The sequence below is a fragment of the Choloepus didactylus genome, chromosome 13 (assembly GCF_015220235.1).
Source record: "Choloepus didactylus isolate mChoDid1 chromosome 13, mChoDid1.pri, whole genome shotgun sequence".
Lineage (NCBI taxonomy): Eukaryota > Metazoa > Chordata > Mammalia > Pilosa > Megalonychidae > Choloepus > Choloepus didactylus.
The window spans coordinates 46,520,850-46,540,623 of record NC_051319.1 but is presented as its reverse complement, the minus strand read 5'-3'; the positions used below and the strand labels follow the sequence as shown (position 1 = coordinate 46,540,623).

General features: G+C 40.8%; 1 protein-coding gene and 1 pseudogene across 2 annotated transcripts in view; one reads left to right on the top strand and one right to left on the bottom strand.

Moving 5' to 3' along the window:
- Nucleotides 1–6,918, top strand: part of EFNA5 (ephrin A5) — a 271,973-nt gene extending 265,055 nt beyond the window's left edge. For both annotated transcript variants that reach the window (XM_037801504.1, XM_037801503.1), the window contains one exon: nucleotides 4,174–6,918. In XM_037801504.1, the coding sequence (XP_037657432.1) occupies nucleotides 4,174–4,295 (122 nt within the window). In that variant the 3' untranslated portion in view covers nucleotides 4,296–6,918. The remainder of the gene's footprint in view (nucleotides 1–4,173) is intronic.
- A 3,173-nt stretch (nucleotides 6,919–10,091) lies between these two features.
- Nucleotides 10,092–19,774, bottom strand: part of LOC119507686 — a 52,331-nt pseudogene continuing 42,648 nt past the window's right edge.

Genomic DNA, 19,774 nt, shown 5'->3' with positions numbered 1-19,774 from the left:
AGAGCCCACTTATATAAATGGGGAAAAAAAAGTGTTTTTTTTTTTTGGTCCAGTTGCAGCAGAACTTCTCTTTCTCTGGTCCCAGAAATTAAAAGGTTTTGAGGGCCATTTTATCCTCCAAGTATTGTTACTGGGACAACACAGTCAGTGAGCCTTAGGGAAACTTACCCTGAGTAAGTATAGTGCCTCAGGACAGACAGTAGCTTCCACATTGTAACTGACAGGAAGAGTCAGGTTTTTTCCCTAAGCAACCTTATTTTTCCAAGACAGGCATGTTATCCAGAGCACAAATGAGAGGTGTGTGCAATAAGCTCTAGGAGGCCTTAGTGGCTCCCCAGGGTCAGTTAACCGCTTTAGAAAGTTGCAAGGAATGAGTGCTGACGCAGAGACATTTTAATTGTGTCCTGAAAATCAGAAAGCATTGCTGTGCTTTACCAAGGTACCAGGCTTCTCACAAGCTCACAGATTGGGTGGTCATGGGATTCATGAGTTTGATGGGATCTATTTTAAAGACCACACAGTGTATACTCCTTTTCTGACTGAGGAGACTTGCCCCAGGCCACAGCCTAATGGGGACAGATCCAGATCTCTGGATGACCATTCCAAGATTAGCATAAAAGTAGGATTCTCCTACCATTTTTAAAGGTATAGATGTTTATAAAGAGGACTTGACTCGCTTGACTTTGTTACTAAGTCAAGAGTAGAATGACTGGCTGAGTCAGGCATGTGTACAAAAGTTACCCTAGAATATGATTTTTCAATGTAGGTTGTGCAGAATTTAGACATGTCTTTCTAATAATCTTTTTTCCCAGGTATATACCTCATTGCCTATCTAGAGAGTAATAGGCTGCTTAGAAACATAACGGATTTCATGTTTCTCTTCAGTAATGGAGCGGTAGACTGATAACTATTCTGACATTAGGAAAATTTCCGTTGAATTCAACTGATGATAAAATACAAGGTATTAAGAGGCTTTCATATGTGAGCATATTTCACTGTCTTTTGGAAAATGGGCTCTTTTTCACTGAGTATTTAAATTGCAAGATGGCACAAAACCTATGTACCTGTAACTAACAAAGTTGCAAAAGTTCAAAAGAATGTGGTAATTGCATGTGCATGTGTGTGTTAGGAGAACTGCACACGTGTACCTGCTAGAACAGCCCCTTGAGTCGGTCATGACTATATTTAAAGGCTTGCTGGCTTCACTAAACAGATTGAGGGACAATCCCTGGAAGTATGAATACAATACCAAATTTGAGTACTTCACCTTATTCCTTAAGAAATTGGGTCAGGCTCACACCTTTTTTCATCATTGTGTTGAACCTTTATTCAGCTCTGGGTGTAGACCCAGACTTCACCAATCCAGCAAGCCTGAAAGGATTCCACTGCATGCTCTCAGCATTGTGTACTAATTCACCTGTCTTTGGAATGTATTTGTCTTTTTTTGTTTGCTTGCACACTCTGCCTGCCAGTTTCCTATCATCAGGGATATAGGATGATCTCAGGGCAGACATATGCCACATAATATGTTCCAGAATATTTCTGGTGTTCTCTCAGTTAGCCATTGAGTCTCCCATGTTGTGGAATCCTGTAGCCAAAATGCAAGACTTGATTTGGCTCCTAAAGAGGAATATTTTCTTCTTCTTCCAAGCCATAGTCATGGTTTCAAGTGTTAGAAGTTCTCTCATATTTAGGTGTAACTTCTATTGGGATAGATTGTGCTTATAAATTCCTCCTTAGAATTCTAAAATTGCTCAGATTTACCCAAAATGACAGCCAGTTTCTCATTTTGTTCTCGGGCCATTTTCTCTGCCAACATTGAGGCCCTGTTTTAATCAAAGGATGCTTTTTAGAATCCTGATGAGGACCAGCACTTTGCGGGAAGAATGAAGAACTGTGATGCCCTAATGGGATGTTTTTTCCCCTTTGGGGGCAAGACAGGTTATATTCATTGTTGCTTAGAAAGGAGCTAATTTCAAAGATTGCCCAGGATTAGAAATCTGAAAGGTACATTTAGCCTCATGCTTCCCTTGGATTAAAGACAGCATCTTTTCTCTCAGTGAGCTCCTTGCAAGGTGGATTCACCGTGTCCTATGCTGAGTGGGTCCAGACTGGCTGGCCTGTGCTGAGTATCTGGAAAGGACCAGGAGCTGAGGGGGACCCTTCATGCTCACCCCGAGTACGCCGAGTGTTACTTGGGTACCTTTTAGCAGTACCCATCCAAACTAGTCAAGAAAGAGGATTGGGTGATAAGTTATTAAAAGTAAGGTGGAACAAACCCCAGTCACTGATGTCATTTCAGGTGTGTAAATATGAGTGGTGTTTCAAAATGAACTCTGGACTCCTTCAGGGTTTATGGTTCTTTCACAGTTAAGCCCAAAGCACTCCATTGTTCAGACTGATAACATATTGGTGTTCTGAAGAAAGTGATTTGGATTTTAATTGCAGGGCTGTTAAGGGCATTTATGTCCATCTCCTGTTAATTACAGATTTAATAGATTTGCTAGGCTGAAGAAGAGCAGAGAAAGAGGAGGGTCCACAAGTATTCAACTGCATTGTGCAGAGCTTTTGTATTTTCCTCTGCATTCATTTATCTTCCCATTCTTGCTTCCTAACCCTTTCTCAGCTCCCAAGCTAAAAGTCACTCCGTGCAGTTTTGCTAAGGTCCAGAAAATGGGAGCAAATTTGACAAAGGGATGCAGTAGCTTCTTGGTGAGGACAAGCTAAAATGATTAGAGCACTCCATAGCAGAAGACTTAATAACGAGAAGGCATATTTCTTAGTTCCTGTTGGGAATGAACACGACAAACAGGAACATTCCAAACGAGCATATCTGAAGCAGGGACTAGCCTTTGAGCCTGAAAAGTCATCACTTTAGAACATATAACCAAAGTGTGACTTTACCCAGTGGAGGAAAAACATTTCTTGATGTGACATGTTATATGGAGTGAAAATGTAAATGAGTTTAAGATCTGAATAATCCATTAAGGGTTTCAAGATGCATCATTCAGGGATTTTTATGGATTATCTTTGGGGTCTACATCAGTGATGACAACCACTGGAGTCTCACTAGGTACCTTGCCTCTGACTGACCATTGAGCAAATCCAGGGTGACAATTGCTAAGCTTCTCCAGGAAGCTCACCTGATAGATCTCCACAGAGCCCCACTGTTGGCCCAAGAACATGTAGTTCAGACATCTCTTAGTCTAAAAGCACAAGTTAGGTGGAGTGAAGGAATGGAGACAGGCAGCACTGGGGCATAGTATGGCTCATAGACAAGCCTTCAGTCTGTCTTAAGGTACTAATTGCTGCACAGTTCCAGTTCTCACATTAAGCCTGTTAATCACGCAGATCAGGAAGGCTATCCAAAGGCAGAAGCAGCCTCGTAGAACACTTAATAGTGAAATAAAAGAAGCTTAACTCACTTAATCCATTTTATTTAGAGGAAAATTTGCATTCCCGCTGATAATTTATGTACCAAGCTTCAGCCTGATAAAAATAAAAATAGTCAAGTTCAAGTAATTTAATCCTGGAGATACAGGACTTCTAATGGAAGCAGTACCATAATTGATTGCTAATTGTAGGCAAACCAGTGGGCACCAATTTATTGAGATTTACTGGGCATTATGTATAGTTTATTCGAAATGCTCTTGTTTTGGCATTTAATTTTTCATCTTTGAAAATTCATCTAGGCATCCAACAACCAGGCATTCAACACTAATCCCATGAAACCACTGAAATGAGGAAATTGGGCAGCCCATCTGGTTAACCACTAATATGCCAACATAACTGTCTCTTTTTCCCCCCCAACATAATACTTGTTTCCCCATGGCATCTTACATTTAAGATGTACATTCACAGATACCTAAAGTATGTGCAAGGTGTGTCTGATTGCTAGGAAAGCAAAGTAGCTCACCTGCCAAGGTTACAGTGAATGCACCTTTTTTGCCTTAATTTTTTAAGTAAAGTATTAGTACTGCTGAGAAAGTCCAATTTTCTCTCCTTTGTTTGCTGTAAATAATGAGTGATTATGCAGACATGAAAGTCAATGGTGGCACAAGGTTCATTACCCTACTTTGCAGAGGGGGGTGAGGTCTGTTAACAGCAGGTTGCTGCAAGAGACTTATTAAGGATGTGAAATCTCATTGGAATGTGTGCTTTCTATTTGAACAGATGACACCGTACATGAGTCAGCCGAGCCATCCCGCGGCGAGAACGCGGCACAAACACCAAGGATACCCAGCCGCCTTTTGGCAATCCTACTGTTCCTCCTGGCGATGCTTTTGACATTATAGCACAGTCCCCTCCCGTCACCTGTCACAGAAAACATCAGGGTCTTGGAACACCAGAGATCCACCTAACTGCTCATCCTAAGAAGGGACTTGTTACTGGTTTTTGGCAGATGTCAGATTTTTGTTTTCTTTCTTTCAGCCTGAATTCTAAGCAACAACTTGGAAGGGAGGGGGGCTAAACTAGTGACTGCCTCCCTTGTCCCAGTCCTTGCCTATGACTTCTCTCACCCCTTCCAAATTAAATGGACTCCAGATGAAAATGCCAGATTGTCATAGTGACACCAGTGGTTCGTCAGCTCCTGTGCACTCTCCTCTAAGTGCTCGCCTCCGTTAGCACACCACGTCAGCGGTGTGTGCACAATAAAGGATGGTGGCAGATGCAGGCGGTGATGGCTAGGCCCGGGAGGGTTTTACTCTCCTGTACAATATTTATGCCTTCTCATTCAGGACTGTAAGATGATCGTGCAGGGCATCATGTCACCATGTCAGGTCCAGAGGGGAGGTATTAAGAACAGAGATAATATTACACCATTTCCTCTAGGAGTGTATAAATGAACAGGCTTCTAAAAGGTGGAGGCACTGGTTTTTTAATATGACCGTCTTAAAGCATTCTTGACAGCAAAACTTGTGCTCCATCAAAGAAGCCTTTTTTTTTTTTTTCAGGAGGCAGGTCTTGTGCAGAAATGTGAGCACAGAGCAAGTGGGAAAAGAGGGAAAAAAAACTGTTCAGTGGGGGTGTATATGTGTGAGTGCCTCTAATTTTTTGGTGACTGAGCAGTGTACACCAGATTTTTTTTTTTTTCCCCTTTGAATACAGATCACCATGGTGCTACAACTCTTTTTTCTTTTCTTTTTTTCTTTTAAGAAACTCAAAGAGGCATTTTTATGAATAAAGTGACCTTCCCCAAGGCTGACAAGCCAGGGTTGATGAGTACATAGTGGAATAGCTTTGGATACTCCTCTGGAGACAATACTTAGCAAGGAAAGGATGTCAGTGACCAGAGGAGATGTGATTTGGCTTTGCTGGAGCGCCAGTGTGCTGTGGCCTTTCCCCACCTCCCACCCCAGAACCCACATTTTGCTCCACACTCCACCACTGCAGGGGGCTTGGATAGATACCCCTTCTCCCCAGGAGAGTCAGCCAGCACTACTTGGGAGGGCTAAAGGGAAATTTGGAATAAAAATTCCAACGTTTGGAATAAAAAAAATTCAAGTGTTGATTTTAGATTCTTTCCCTTTCTGACACAGCCTAAAGCTAGGGGAACATGTGTTTATCTGTGGGAGATAAACAAGATGGAGTCCCAAAGACTTTAACAAAATATTTTTTTAAAAATCCACTAGAATAGAAAATACATTATTTAGATATACTTTATGCTGAGAGTGAGTATATATGCTTGTCCTATTTAAACTTGTGAGAAAAAGTGGTATCCCTTGATACATTTAGAAATAATGAGGGGCTATCTTGTTTCATTGTGGGGGTGGGGCAGAAGGAGAATAAATGCAGGATGACCCTGTTTAAGGAATGGCCAACAGGGGACGTTTCCGGTTGATTACCAAGAAATGCAAGCCTTGGGGTTTCTACTGGTGAGGCTGTCATAAACTTTGAACTCCAAAGCCTAGACCGGGAAAAGCATCAGACCAATGGAAAAGCAATCTAGCGTTTTTTTGCAGTTGCACGACATGTCAATAGAAACCATGCCTTTCAAAACAAACAAAAAACGAATGCGATGATCATGTAAAATGTGAAAAATTGAAAGCATTCCAGCAAAATAAGGATTTTTCTATATATTTGTTTTTATAAATGTATACGTAAAAAAAGGGGGTCATATCATGGACAGACTTCATGAATAGGAATTTGCTTAGAATTGTGAGTAGTTCTGAATTAGAAAAATATGTGAAGAGAAGGCAGCTGTAAACCTACTGCACCCTAGAGAGTTGTACACATATTGTAACATAATCTGGGTTTACCTGATCTGATAGGAGTGGACGTTACTGCTGATTCTGGTCTCACTTGGAACCGATGAGTGGGGTTGCCAGCCTCCCAGTTCTCCCAGACTGGGGAGCATCTCTGGAATGGTAGGGTCTTATCACAGAAGGCAGCCACCATTTTGTTGAAAAAAAAAGTTTTCACAGCATTCAATTCTTGTTCCTTTTAACTATTTATATGCCCCGTACTATCAGTAGTACCCAGCAAATACTTCTTTTTATTAATAGTTACAGGCTCATTGGACCAGTGGGATTTGAGTAAGGAGGAAAAAGACTCCTAAAATGGATCAACAGTCAGAACCAAAATAATACTGCATGTTCTATAACTACAAGGAAAACAAATGATCCTGTGATGATTCCAGTTAGTTGTGACTACGTTAGCGGTGCTAATTTAATTTTAGAAATGGTGACTTCTGTGCTTTTTTAGCATTAGTCTCTAGCAAATGATGAAATGATTACTCATGGCCCACTCTGCTATTGTCTTTCATTAGTTCACAATGAAATTTAGATCTCTTTACTTCACCATTGTGCCACTGCAAATTAAGTAAAAAAAAACAATAGCAAGACTACCCATGCCAGTTGACAGTGCTTCTCTACCTATAAGTGACATGATGTAGATGACGCACTTGCCACTGAGTTTTCAAGATGACTGGTGTCAGACAGTTTTCATCTTGTACAAAAAGTGCTGGTGGCTTTTTTTTTTTTTTTTTTTTTTTTGGTGTTGTTACAACCCTCTGGGGAGGCTTAGGAAGATGTCAGTGCAGCTTTGTAGCAGCTTTTAATTTCAAAACAATTCTAAAGTCTGAAGGGCAGTCATAGCTACCCCTCAGCCCCGGTTAGTCAACCCCCAGTGACCTTTGCCCCTGGTTGCCAAGGGCTTTGCAGCATGAAGCAGGGAAATAAGGATCTGTCTGTTTAGTGGATACTGTGTATCCTTTAATAGACCAGGTAACAGTTCATGTTAGTTTAGACTATTGTTTTGTACTGTACTTTCTTGGGTGGCAGAGGAAAGAAAAGTAAAAAAAAAAAGAAAAAAGAAAAAACAAACTGCGTTCTTTAAATTCTGTATTATTAGTAACCTCTGTTGTATATAGTGTTTGATAATAAAGTATTAATTTGATTCTTATGTCTTTTGTAAGTGAGAACAATAGACTTTCCGGATTCAAAACATGCATTGAGGCTTTGAAACATCCAATGTATATTGAGAAAAGAGTCACAAATGGCTGAGACACTGCTCCCAGCAGGACACTCACGTGGTCATCGCTCACCCATTCTCAAGACTCTTATCATCTTGGGACCTGGAACATGACTTTTATGATCAATATTTTGTCCTCAATGTTTTCCAGGTCTGATGTTGGAAACCTGTGGGATTAGTTCCCCCTCCCACCCCAGCATGTTGGTTAGAAAAGATTTAGGGAACTTAGAAATGGTTCTGTACTTCAGTTTGGTTTTCTGTTTGTAGTTGTTTTCATGGACTGTTTCATTATTTTTCCCAGGAAGGGTCTTGCCAGTGTCACCCGCAGCCCGTGTGTGGGATTGGTTGCAAATCAGGCAGTGTAGGAAGGTTACCTGGGGACTATTTCCCTCTGTGTCGTTGTGAAAGGAAGAGTCACGAAGTTACCTGTGGCTTTTCTGGGGTTCTCTTATTCTCTGGTGCCTTAGCAACGACAGCAGCCATTTTTATCAGTTTCTAAAATATTGGAAAAAATCGTTTAAACTCCCCCCTTCCATTCATTGCTCTCAGAGTTGCGGTCACTAGTTTTTCTTTTGAAAGCCACTGCCACCAACACCCCCGTTTGCCTACTCTCCCTTTTTCTTTCTTTTTTTGTGTCTCGCCTTCCTCCCACGTTTCATTTTCCCCCTAGAGCTGTGAATGGGCAGATCTGTCCCTGGTTTGGCATCACTGAGTTTTTCCCATGCATTTGCCCCAGAGCTGCTTGGAAATGAGAAAAATCTCCCTACAATGGGCTTGCTCCCATTGTCTGTACAATTTAATAGATGCTGGCATGTTGGAGGTTACCCATGAGTCAGAATCCGCTTTCCATGCTTACTCTTGACACCCCATTGAAGCCACTCATTGTGTGTGCGTCTGGGTGTGAAGTCCAGCTCCGTGTGGTCCTGTGCTTGTACTGCCTTGCTTTGCAGTTCCTTTGCACTTACTCGAGTGCTGTTTTGAAATGCCGACATTATATAAACATAAAAGAAAATGTAAAACACACAAACACACACACACACAAACAAACCCATACGATCTGTATTTGTATATACACGTGTCCGTTCAAGTATACCTAAATAAAAATTAAAGATTTTCGTCATTTTAATTGGATCCCTCCTTCTACTTCTTTGTTCCTTGAATGGCGCCTTTATTTCAGGGGCTACTTGTACTCTGCTGATTTTTCAAAATCTTTGTGGACAGAAAAGATAATACAACATGCACAAGAGAAGGCCTGGGAAGCTCAAAGAATGCAGGGTTAGAAATGGCTAAGTATCTAGGCACATTCCAGTTATTCTGATGAGAAAATGGTGACACTGCAGCCTTGTCTCTGTATTTGAGCCCTTGAAATAGGCGCTGTGAAAGCCCTGCATCGAAAACTCAGAGTTAAGTGCAAATTATATTCTTTTACTCCACACATATTTTTTACCCCGTCACAAAGAAAACAAATAGGCATTTTTTTCACAGCAAATATCTTATACTTCAGAAAGGAATAATAACAATAGTAACCAAAATAATAATCATGTCAGTACAATCCAAAACCTCCCATCTCATCAAGGAAGAATTAACTTACCATTGTGTGACCTTGGGCAAGTCACTTAATATTTTAGGCCTGTTTTCTTATTTGTAAATAATAGGACTGGATAAGTGATTTGTTTGATTCTCTGATTCTGCCCTTGCTGGGCACTGCAAAGCCCGTTTTGCATTTGAGTGATGTGAGTGTGTTTTTGTCTTTGATGATGACATTGCTATAAGCACAATTTGAGAATTTCATCTGAAGAGTGGAAAAGCATCAAATATCTGGCATAATAGACACCTAATGCATTTCAAGACTTGGCTTTAATTACACCATGTTAACATTAAACTCATTGAAAGCTTTTTATTATACTTAATTATTTGACAGGGCACTAAACTAATTAGAACTTACTGTAACCTTTTTTGCTAATGAAGAATGACAGCTTTATAGAATGAGGAGCAATTTGCATTTAAAAAAAAAAAAAAAAAAGATGTGCTGGACTACTATGTGATATTTTCAAACCAGAACAGCATTATGTTGTCATTATCATCATCACCATCATCATCAAAAGCATTTAAGCTATCATGACATTGTGGTCAATGCTATACAGAATAAAGGTAATGTTTACAATTGGTGCTTTCAAAGTTTACAGCATAAGGCAGACATTACATATAAGCATACCATATTAATAATTTATAGAGCAGTGAAAAAATTCAAGCATTTATATTATGCATAAATAAGGGGGTGTATTGATACTCTTAAAGTGAGTGAAAAAAAGTTGGAATTTTAAGATTATGCAGTTTAGAGTTAAAATAATCTTTAAAAATAGTCAAAGTGGGTTTGGGAGTTTCTGACAAAATAGAAATTGAGGTGAGTTAAAAACAATTGTAGAATGTAAAAGGGTGTAAAGTGCATAAAGTAAATTTTCATAGACTCTAAAAGGGTGACCGAAGAGGAGAAAATCCAAGACAAACTCTTGAGTGCAATTGAAACAAATTATGAGGATATTGGTCTAGAGAAATCACCACAGGTGCCTAAGGAAATTTGGGGAAATGATTAAAAGGTGACAGTTTCAGTTCCCGGGTTATAGAATAATCAGCTGCTCCTGAAGCCAAAACTTGACATCCAATTGTGAGAAGTCCCGGGCCTCGGGAAAGGCAAGGCTGCGGAGAGAAACACACAGTTTCAGGAATCGAGTGCAACCCCTAATGGGAAACCAGGCAGAGCCAGAGATGAGACAGTGAGTGATGTTGCATGAACTACACTTAATTTGTTTGGTAACAAAGAATTTGGAATGCTTGAGGCATCTGAGGGGTTGTATAAGAAAAGTCTTAGGGAAAATTGGAGAGTCTAATTAGATTTCCATGCACTTGGTGAATAAAACACACATCCATGTACTTGAATCTCTCAACCCAGTGGGTTTGTTGTATTGTTGTATTCTAGGTGTCATCAAAAAAATTCAAGATAATTCTTAAGAATTGCCCATTGGCTGTCCTAACAGTTTCTTAGGAATTATTTGCAAAGTTTGGTTTCATTTCTGCTGCTAACATACCATCTTTTGGGAAGGCACTGGCAAAAATGCTGTGAAAAGCACTATGATTTTCACACAGTCCCTTTGGAAAACAAGTACTTCTGAAAGTGATTATAAATAACTAATCAGACCAATATTTTCTCTGAGTTTTGAGTTTGATACATTCTGCTACATTAGTCAAGTCATTCAGTAGTTAAATACATGTATGTGCCTAATTTTAAAATGGACTTGTAAGTGCTGACGGACCCTGAGAGCAGCAAATTTGCATCAATTGTGTCCTTTTTAAAATACACAAATGATAAATGAATGCACAAGATATATATATATATATATATATGTATATATATATATATATATATATATTTTAAAGGCAGGGATTACATTGTCCAAAGAATCAGTCAAGGACATCATCAAGGGCTCATTTCGCCAGAGGGAGGAATGATTAGCCAAGCCATTCTTTTTAAAAGACAAAACTTAGCATCTATGTAGAAACAGAAGTATTGCTATGCAAATGAAGCGTCCCCTGGCGAGACCCCCCAACACAACACTCCCACCCCCCCACCCCCCTGCTTTCCAAACAGGATGCAGCCTCTAAGCGCTTCCTATACGGGAATTTCTGCAGTTACTCCTTAGAACTGGGAAGGAGAAAGAGGACTAAAGGCCTCGTGTTCAGCATATCCCAGCATAATGACCCTTTTGACAATTCCCATCAGAGATTGTCACACTCTGTTCCCAAGATCCTCAGTACATGCTGAGAGTAAAGCATGATTTCACTGCTTTTCATTAAGAACCACCACCTGCTTCTTTCTCAGTGTCCCGTGAGTTCTGCCATCTCACCCCCAGTGATGGCATTAGTTGGTGTCCACCCTGAAGGAAGGTCAGCAAGACAGTGCCACCCACTTCGAATAAAGAGAACTTTTAGTTCCTTTTCTTGCCGTCTGCTTTTTGATTCAAAGTTTCATTCCTAAACTATGTTTTTGTTGTTGTCTGTAACATTAATCGGGAAAACCTTTTTAGCACCACATCTTGTATCATAACAGCCCTGAGACGATGCCAGCACCAGGGGGATGGTAGGAGCATGCGAGAATCTATAATTTCGGGTAAAAGCACTGCCTCTCTGAGGCTGTCAGTTGGAGTTAATTCACAAGAATTTGATGTAGTGGGTGGCTCTCAGAGTCAATAATGCACTTTGAAATATCCCGGATTTTAGTCATGATTATTCAAGCAGGGACTCCATGTCATTTGGTAAGACACGGATGCGTGTCAATCTTGACAAGAACACAAAGGGAGGGACAAAAGAATCTCTGAGAGAGATTACAATAGGAAAATAGAACACAATATTTTTGCATGCTGTTTTGTTCACAAGTGCCAGGTGCTCCCTTGAACTGCATATATCGTTTGAGATGTGGGTAGCCAAAGTCATTTTCTTTCCTTCACAGCCATGAAACAAGACACTAAAATAAGAGAAAGAACACGTTTCTTCCCACACCAATCTTGGGAAATGCATTTTATCAACACCCTGCTATCCTCTCCTTTTTTTTTGTTCAGAGCTTGTTCTTGGGGGCCAAAAAAAAAAAAAAAAAATGACTTGTATAGCAGAGTGTGGAACACACAACTCCTCTGAAATTTGTGCTCTGCTTTACTACATCTGGACACATTTTCTGCAGTAGACAGAACAAGATCTCTCTTTTTTTTTTTTTTCTTTAAGACAGTGTGCCAGCCAGAAAGCTGCCTCCATTTATTTCTCCTGCAGGGAGCCAGTGTGTTCCTTCTCCTGGAAGATGCAGGTACTTAAAACAGTAATAGGCTTTGTGGTTTATAGAGAGTATTTCACCCCAAGATCTTAAAGACATGAAGAATAAAACATAAACTAATGGCTCGCTCCAACAAGCATGGGAAGAATTAACTAGAAAGGAGAATTGTCATCATTTTTCTCTGGAGAAACAGAGAAGAAAGCTACTTAGTAGCCCAGAGAAAGAACGAGAGTCCAGTTGATCCAGGATTTGGATCAAGCCCCCAGTCTGTTACTCTTCATTCCTGAGAACTTAAGAGCTTCAGCTGAAGCAAAGGCAAATGATGTGTTTATCCCTTCTTTAGGAAGTTTCAAATGCAATGTAACCGGGAGATGGGCACTAGGCAGCTTCCAATTGTTTCTTGTCTGAGTCAATGGTTTTATCATAAAAGTTGACTTTTCAAATGCAACTTCTATAATTTCTCAGGGTGTCTCCACTCTTCTGTACATATACAAACTAATCTGTAAAACTTAGGAGGAATTAAAGAGAACAATTTTCTTGTCACTTCTCTCAGCAGTGCCCGCCCAACCCCGCATGCACACATCGTCTTTTACCATTTCTCTTATTTTACGTATTCACAACACTTTTTTTTTCTTGGCATTGTCTATGCTAAGCAGTGTGGTATTTGAAAGGACACTGAAGATCACTTGAGACACACGTAAACATCAGTTTGATAATACCTGAAGTCACAGAGCAAACATGAGAAGGCCAGAAGGACTCGTGCCAGTTGATTGGCAGGCTACCTGCTATGGTGTTACTGTACATGACCACCGTTTAGAGAATATCCCCAAGCCCCAGCTTTAGATGGAAAACCATCTACTCTGACAGGGAGCATCATTTTGCATTTTGCACCCTTGCTGTCTTTTCATCAGCTCGGCTGACTTCCCCCACCAACAGAGCCACGGGAGCTCCCAAGCACCCCAACTTCCCAGGGTGAGATGGAGCCATCATTACACCAACATCCGGGCCTCAAGCCCCTGCCCCAGCTGGCTGAGTATGAGCATGTGCAGCCTCTGATGGCAAGAGTACTGGGATCTGTACCTTCGAAGGTCTGACGAGTCTGGGCACAAATTACCACAGAGATGACAAAATTCATGTTGGCTTGGGACTTCCTCAAATTCACCCTCTAGGTTTACCTTAGTCTGCGCTGGACACGGTGCAAACTGTAAACCCTTGGTTTACTCCTATTTGAGGTTTTGAGAGTAGCATGAATGAGGGTGTCCTGCATTCTGTGTGGGTCCTGCCCTTCTCTGGTCCCTGTCAGTATTCAACAAAGCAAGTTAATCTCCCGGGTAAGTGACAGCTCTGCCCCTTGTACCTGGCATGGAATCAATTGTTGAACTTGATTTGAGGACTGAGGGAAGTATCAAGAATTCAGTACCAGCTAGTGGAGTCATTAGCAAGCTGATTCAGTTTTAGCTAGAATCTGTTTGGCTGTCCTCATCTCTTAGTTCTCCTGTTTTGCTCTGTTTTGTTTTTTTTTTTTCTTTTATCATCGATCCTGCCCACAAGACTTATTACCTACTCTGTCTACTGAGGGCACCAGTCTCCTTTGCTAAGTTGTTCGCAGCAGGCACACGCCACACACTGCTCTGTCCCAGACTTTGGCAGCTCCTTGGGGAAGAGGAAGGAAAATAAAGTGGGTGAGCGCTGTATTTGCACAGAAATTGACTAAAGCACCCCAGAATGTTTGAGTAAGCAAAACAGACAGCTTAGAAGGAAGCAAAGGCAATTGTCATCAAGAAACCTAGTTATTGCATGCAGGGGGTATATATAACTTTTTATAAACACCCCCTAAATACAAGAAAGTGTTCTTCTCAAGCAATATGAAAAGAACCTGGGGTTGCCACTTCAAAGGAATTAATTTTTTTTTTTCTGAAGGGATTAGGAAAAAGGCAGATTGATTTTCCAGTCACAGTATTTTCTCTGCTTCTAAACCCATTCTCTGCCCTGATCAAGTTTATGGACATACAGGCAGAAACAGCTGAAAATGGTGACTAAGTAGTTGGGGATATGTCCAGGCAAGAATAGACATCTGTCCGACACAGTCCTGTACTTGGTGCTGCAGGTCTGCGGTGTCCACTGCAGTCACAGAATCTTGGTGCAATTGTCAGCTGGAGGCAACCCCACCGAGAGATCTCTTTGAACTGAAGCACAGTGAGCCTGCAACTCCGTGATGTCTGTCCATGTCCTTGATGTCTGTCTGCAGCAGGGACTCCAGACTTCACGCTAAAGAAATAGGCCCAGGTCCCCTTGAAATTGGATACAAATGTACATTCTTTAAGACAGCTTGAAGAAGCTAGTGGGGGGGCTCTTCTGTAGACTCCTATGGAAAGCGACTCCAGGGTATCAGAGAACTGGTGGAACCACAGCAAGTCTCTCATCCTAAAATGAGGTTTGACCTTTACATCATAGCTTACTAACTTGCTGACACTACCACAATGGCTGATTCTTATAGATCTAGGGGGAAGAAAATCCCCTGGAAACAACAGAGAGAAAGTAAGATACAGCATGCCCTAGAATCCAAAAACTCTCTGTAATTCACTGCTGTTGACAAGTAAATGATATCAAATCACATGCAAACTGCAAGTAACTTCACCCCAAAACTAGCTCCAGGAAAGAATATGAACATTCACTTATGCATTTAACCATAATTTAGGGAGCACCTACTATGTACCAGAAACTATGTTCAGCACTTCAGATATTATTTTTATGAGACTGGTCCCACCCAGGACAAACTTCCAGCCATTATGGGGCTGTACACATCCTTTACAGAATCTGTCATATCCACAGTCCCTTCTATAGAAAATAAAGGAGGCAATCCTTGGAAGCATGCACTATACCCTCATTATATCCTTGCTGCAGCTGATAGGCAGGGGAGTAAGCGTGTGTCCCACAGGCAGCCAATCCACAGGCTCATCAGCATCTCATATGTGGCCCAGCAAGGGGGGGGAGGGAATCTCTGCCAATACTAGTTTTTAGTAATTACCTTTAACAATTAGTTTATCCCTCTTGAGGGGTAATATACATGGAATGAGCCTAAGAAAAGAAAGATAAACAAAAATGGTGTTGATATGCAGAAAGTATCTTAGTCACATTTCTTCTAGCAAAGTCCCATCTTGGATTGCTCAGTTCCATAGAGCCTGGTTCCTTTCTCTTAACCCAGAACCACTTTTTAATTCTAGTCACTATAATGCCTGGCCATTATCTGGTTTCTGTTTGGGGGGTTTTCATGAGATTCTGACTCCATTAATAGCATAGGTATTCTTAAAATAAGCGCTCGTTACTAAGCTAGCTTGAGCAAATCACAATTCCTTGCAAGCAAAATAGTCTATTAAGCAATATGACATGATAAGAGGACTATGATGGTAGTGCAGTAGAAGTAGAGAGGGAGTAATTAATACTGCTAAGAATCTGAAAACCTGATTTCCAATATATTATAGTACTGAAGAAATTTGCCATATTTCAAAGGTCTCTATAACTAAGTTGATGCAATGAATTATATAAAATGTTACACTTGATTTTCTTGAAGACTCAGACTTTTTTGGGAGGAATGGATCAGATGTAAAATAAATAGTGACAAGAACTCCCTGTTGATAACCCATATCAGTTGGCAAAGGGAGGAATTACAAAAATAAGACTCTAATTAGAGAGTCTTTGAGATGGCCAAAAAACAATGAGACTAATGCAAAACACCACCACAAATGAGCTCCAGGATCAATAGTGGAAAAAAAAATGACACACTCTAATTCCATAGGAACAGACAAAGGAGAACTTTCCTTATTTGGTTCTTTTCTTGGGAACCTGAAGCACTGACATTTCCTAACAAAGTCATATATATATACTATCAGCCAGTCTAATACTTGGATTGGTGGTAACTTGTTACGACTTGGAATAAACTCCTCAGGGAAAGCAGAACTTGCTGAGCAGCTCTGAATGTTGCCAATATTTTCCAGCACCTGTTAGCCATTATGTAGGGAAGGCATCTCATTATCAAACATAAATGCTGTCAGTAATGGCATGGAGAAATCCTAAATGAGTGCAGGCAAGAGGGCAACAAAACTTATATCGGCATAAATATTTTCGCTCTACAAGCTCATACTGTATAAAAACTTCTTTTCAGTGATGAGAATCCTTAAGCTGAAAAGGCAGGGGGGAAAACATGTTTCAAGGCATGAATTTGCAGTACAAACAAAAGATGCCCCCACTGGTTTAAATCTGTGTACCCTGAATGGGAGGGAGTGGGAATGAACAAGCACATTATTCCAATTCCTCTTGGCTGCTGTGAGTTTGCTGGGTTTTCTTTTACTCCTGTGAATAGCTCTCAGTACTGATGCAAGAGTGCAGAGCTTAGATAAACTGGATTAGAAGAGAGAGAGATGGATATAATTCTTTCTTAGGCTAAAAATGGGATGGCCACCTGCTATAAGTCCAAGAAAAGGACCTTGCTTATCTTGACTCCAACCTGAAGTCAGTAATTATACAGAACGTGAGAAAAGAGGCTCCTGTTAACCAAAGCAGAGGGTTTATCTAGCCTTTGTAGGCTCCTGGATAAATCCATTAGCATTACAGCCTTGCGATTCCCCCTCTTGTCAAGTACAGTGTTTACCTTTATCTTCTGCTTGACACAAAAGCACAATCAAGACAAAGCCAAGGAGCGTGTGGCTCTCCATTGCAAGTGAATGCCTCCCCTGCTTATCTCTTTTAATTATTATTTAGTTTTGGCATTTGTTTTCAGGTTAAAACCAAATAACATAAAATAGAAAAGCCACCCTGCATTTCCTGGGCTTTGGTCGCATTAGCCAGATTTCCTTAAAACTCGGGTACTTCAGAGAAGTTTTGCCAAGTGGCTAAATGAAATGCACACAATTGCAAAGTGTTATGAATATTTATGATGGTTTAATGATGGGCTTTTGTTGTTGTTGGTTTTTTTTTTTTTTTTTTTTGCACCCATGAATAATAAAGATTTTAACAAGAACAAATAACGAACGAGATGGGGACAAAACAGTGAAATGGTTAATAGAACTGCTTTGGAGGGAACCCACTGACGGCTCTCCTCCCTCTCCACCAGAACCAAGAGCAAAATGGGGCACAGGGTTTAGGCTACTTTTTCCCTCCTCTTTTAATAGATATCCTGAGCTAAAATAGGCATTGTATCCATACTTTGTGCCTCGGCTCATGATCGCTCCTGGAAGTGAAGGAAGCTGGTGGATGATGGACAACACCTTTGTAAAGTGACCTCCCATTCCTAACGGCTGTATTTATTTCAGCCTTGGGTCTCCAGTAGAATTTGCTGTTTTGCCTATTCTGAGCTAGCCTCTAATTAAAAAGCACTTGGTGGAGGCTGTATTACTGGGCCTTCTCCCTGGAAGCCACTGTCTCATAGGCGGCCACCCTCAATATGGGGAGGGCCTTCTCCAAGTCCCTTCAGTAGAAGGTTCTGAAAGGTAAAGGTTAAAGTTGCCATCTCCACAGTGTTTCATGTACTGAAGGCAAATAATTCCCTGTGGGTACCAGTGAGGCTCTGGCATTTAGCCTACACCCTATGTCCCAGTTCCTGGTCTCCCCATAGCCTGCCCTGGGAGCATTTTGCCTTCTTATGTGCAAATCCTGGCAGTGACTCAAAGCAGAGCCACTGACATGAGGGGGTTCTGGGCTAGCTGCCATCTTCAGCTTAGGTGATTTACTCATGCGAGGCAAACTGTCCCTGATCCCCAGATCTAGTCATTCAGTCATTTACTCAGTCAGTTAATATTTGTTGAGCACCTACTATGTGCCAGAAAACATTTTAAGCATGCACAATACATCTATGAAGAAAACAGACCATGATCTGCTCTCACAAATCTTACGTGCTAGAAGGCAGAAACAGAATACAAACAATAAACAAAATAAGTAAATGGTGGATCATTGGCAAAGTGACCCAGGCCACAAGGAAATAGGGCTTCCATGTTTACCTCAGGAATGTGTTTGCTTTATGTGGTAGATTTAAAAAGTCTAGAAAAGTTGCATGAAAATCAAATGATACTTTTAAAGCCTTTGAGGAGTGTGTATGTGAGTGTGTGTGTCTGTAACAGGACCACATGATGAATCCCTTTGTTAAGTACTGGGGATCTGAATTTCCATATACTAAATTTGGTGTGCACCAATATAAATGCCCACCCTTCATCACTATCCTTGGAAGTGGACAATCTTTAAAACCAAACCATAACATTCCCTAAAACTCGGTTAACCCCTTATGTTGGGGAGCACACAACCATGCTCTTAAATCTACTGATTCAGAGTCAGAGGAAAACCATTCTCATCTGGAAACTCATTGAAATATAGTAAATTAGGTGTAAGGAAAGAATGCCTCTATGATTCCTTTACTTCCTCTCTGTCTCTATATTCCTCACCAGTATTCTCACACAGTCCGACATCACTGCCTGCCAATTTTATTAAAGCCTGCTGTGCGGGAATTTCCTTTCTCTGCTTTACTAGCTACCAAGACAACCCCATCAACGTGATTTTTCACACATTTTCTCTTCCTGTGTTCTGCATCGCAGTGAAATTTCATCTCCCTGACTCACTGTTAAGTGTTTCTCATCTGAAATCACACTCACTCATAATCTCAAATAAAGTGAAAAAAAGAGGATGTCACAAAAGGAGACAGACTAAAGTCCTCTCCCTCCAATTACTTAGACATTAAGCAAAAGCTACATAGGAATTGGCCAGTCAACCAAGACTAACTGAGTACCAACATCTACGGAAGAAAAGATTAGTCTTGGCACACAGCACACCACATTCCACAGTGCTTCTCCCTTAATAGAGCACATATATCTACCCAGATAATAAAATCTAAGGAACCAATGATAGGTGTTTCATGGAGTAACAAGAGTAATTGGAATCTGGACTCCCACAGGTTAGACTCTGGATAGGTTCCCCTAGGAATTTTAAAGGAGGGAGAGCTATAAGGGAAGGGGGCAGAAAAGAGGAATGAAGAAGAAGGAAATTCTAATAAACATGAGAATAAGAAATGGTTTTGGAAGGAAAGTCCCTGCCCATGCCACCTTACCAACAGGAAAAAACTCAAAAGTCTCAGTGGAAATAAAAAGTCGTCTTCTTTTTTTTTAATTGCACAAAACACAACCCTTAAGCACTCTCCAAAGCTGAGATTCATATAGGTATTTTCTAATTCTAATATTCTTGGGAGCCCTAACAATATGTCTGTGTACCCTGCCCTGTAATAGCTGACAGGATGAAGAAATCGTCACAATGGGAAGGCAAAGAGTGGGGACATGGGTCCTGTTTTCGCTTCTTACTAATACATAATGGTTACACCTGGTCAGTTGGAAGTCCTTGCATTGTGTCAGGAGTTGTGTGCAACACATAGCTGGGTGTGAGTTCTACTATCAAGGAGATGTTATGTAAATTCACAGAGCCTAGGGGAAAACAGCCAATTAAAAT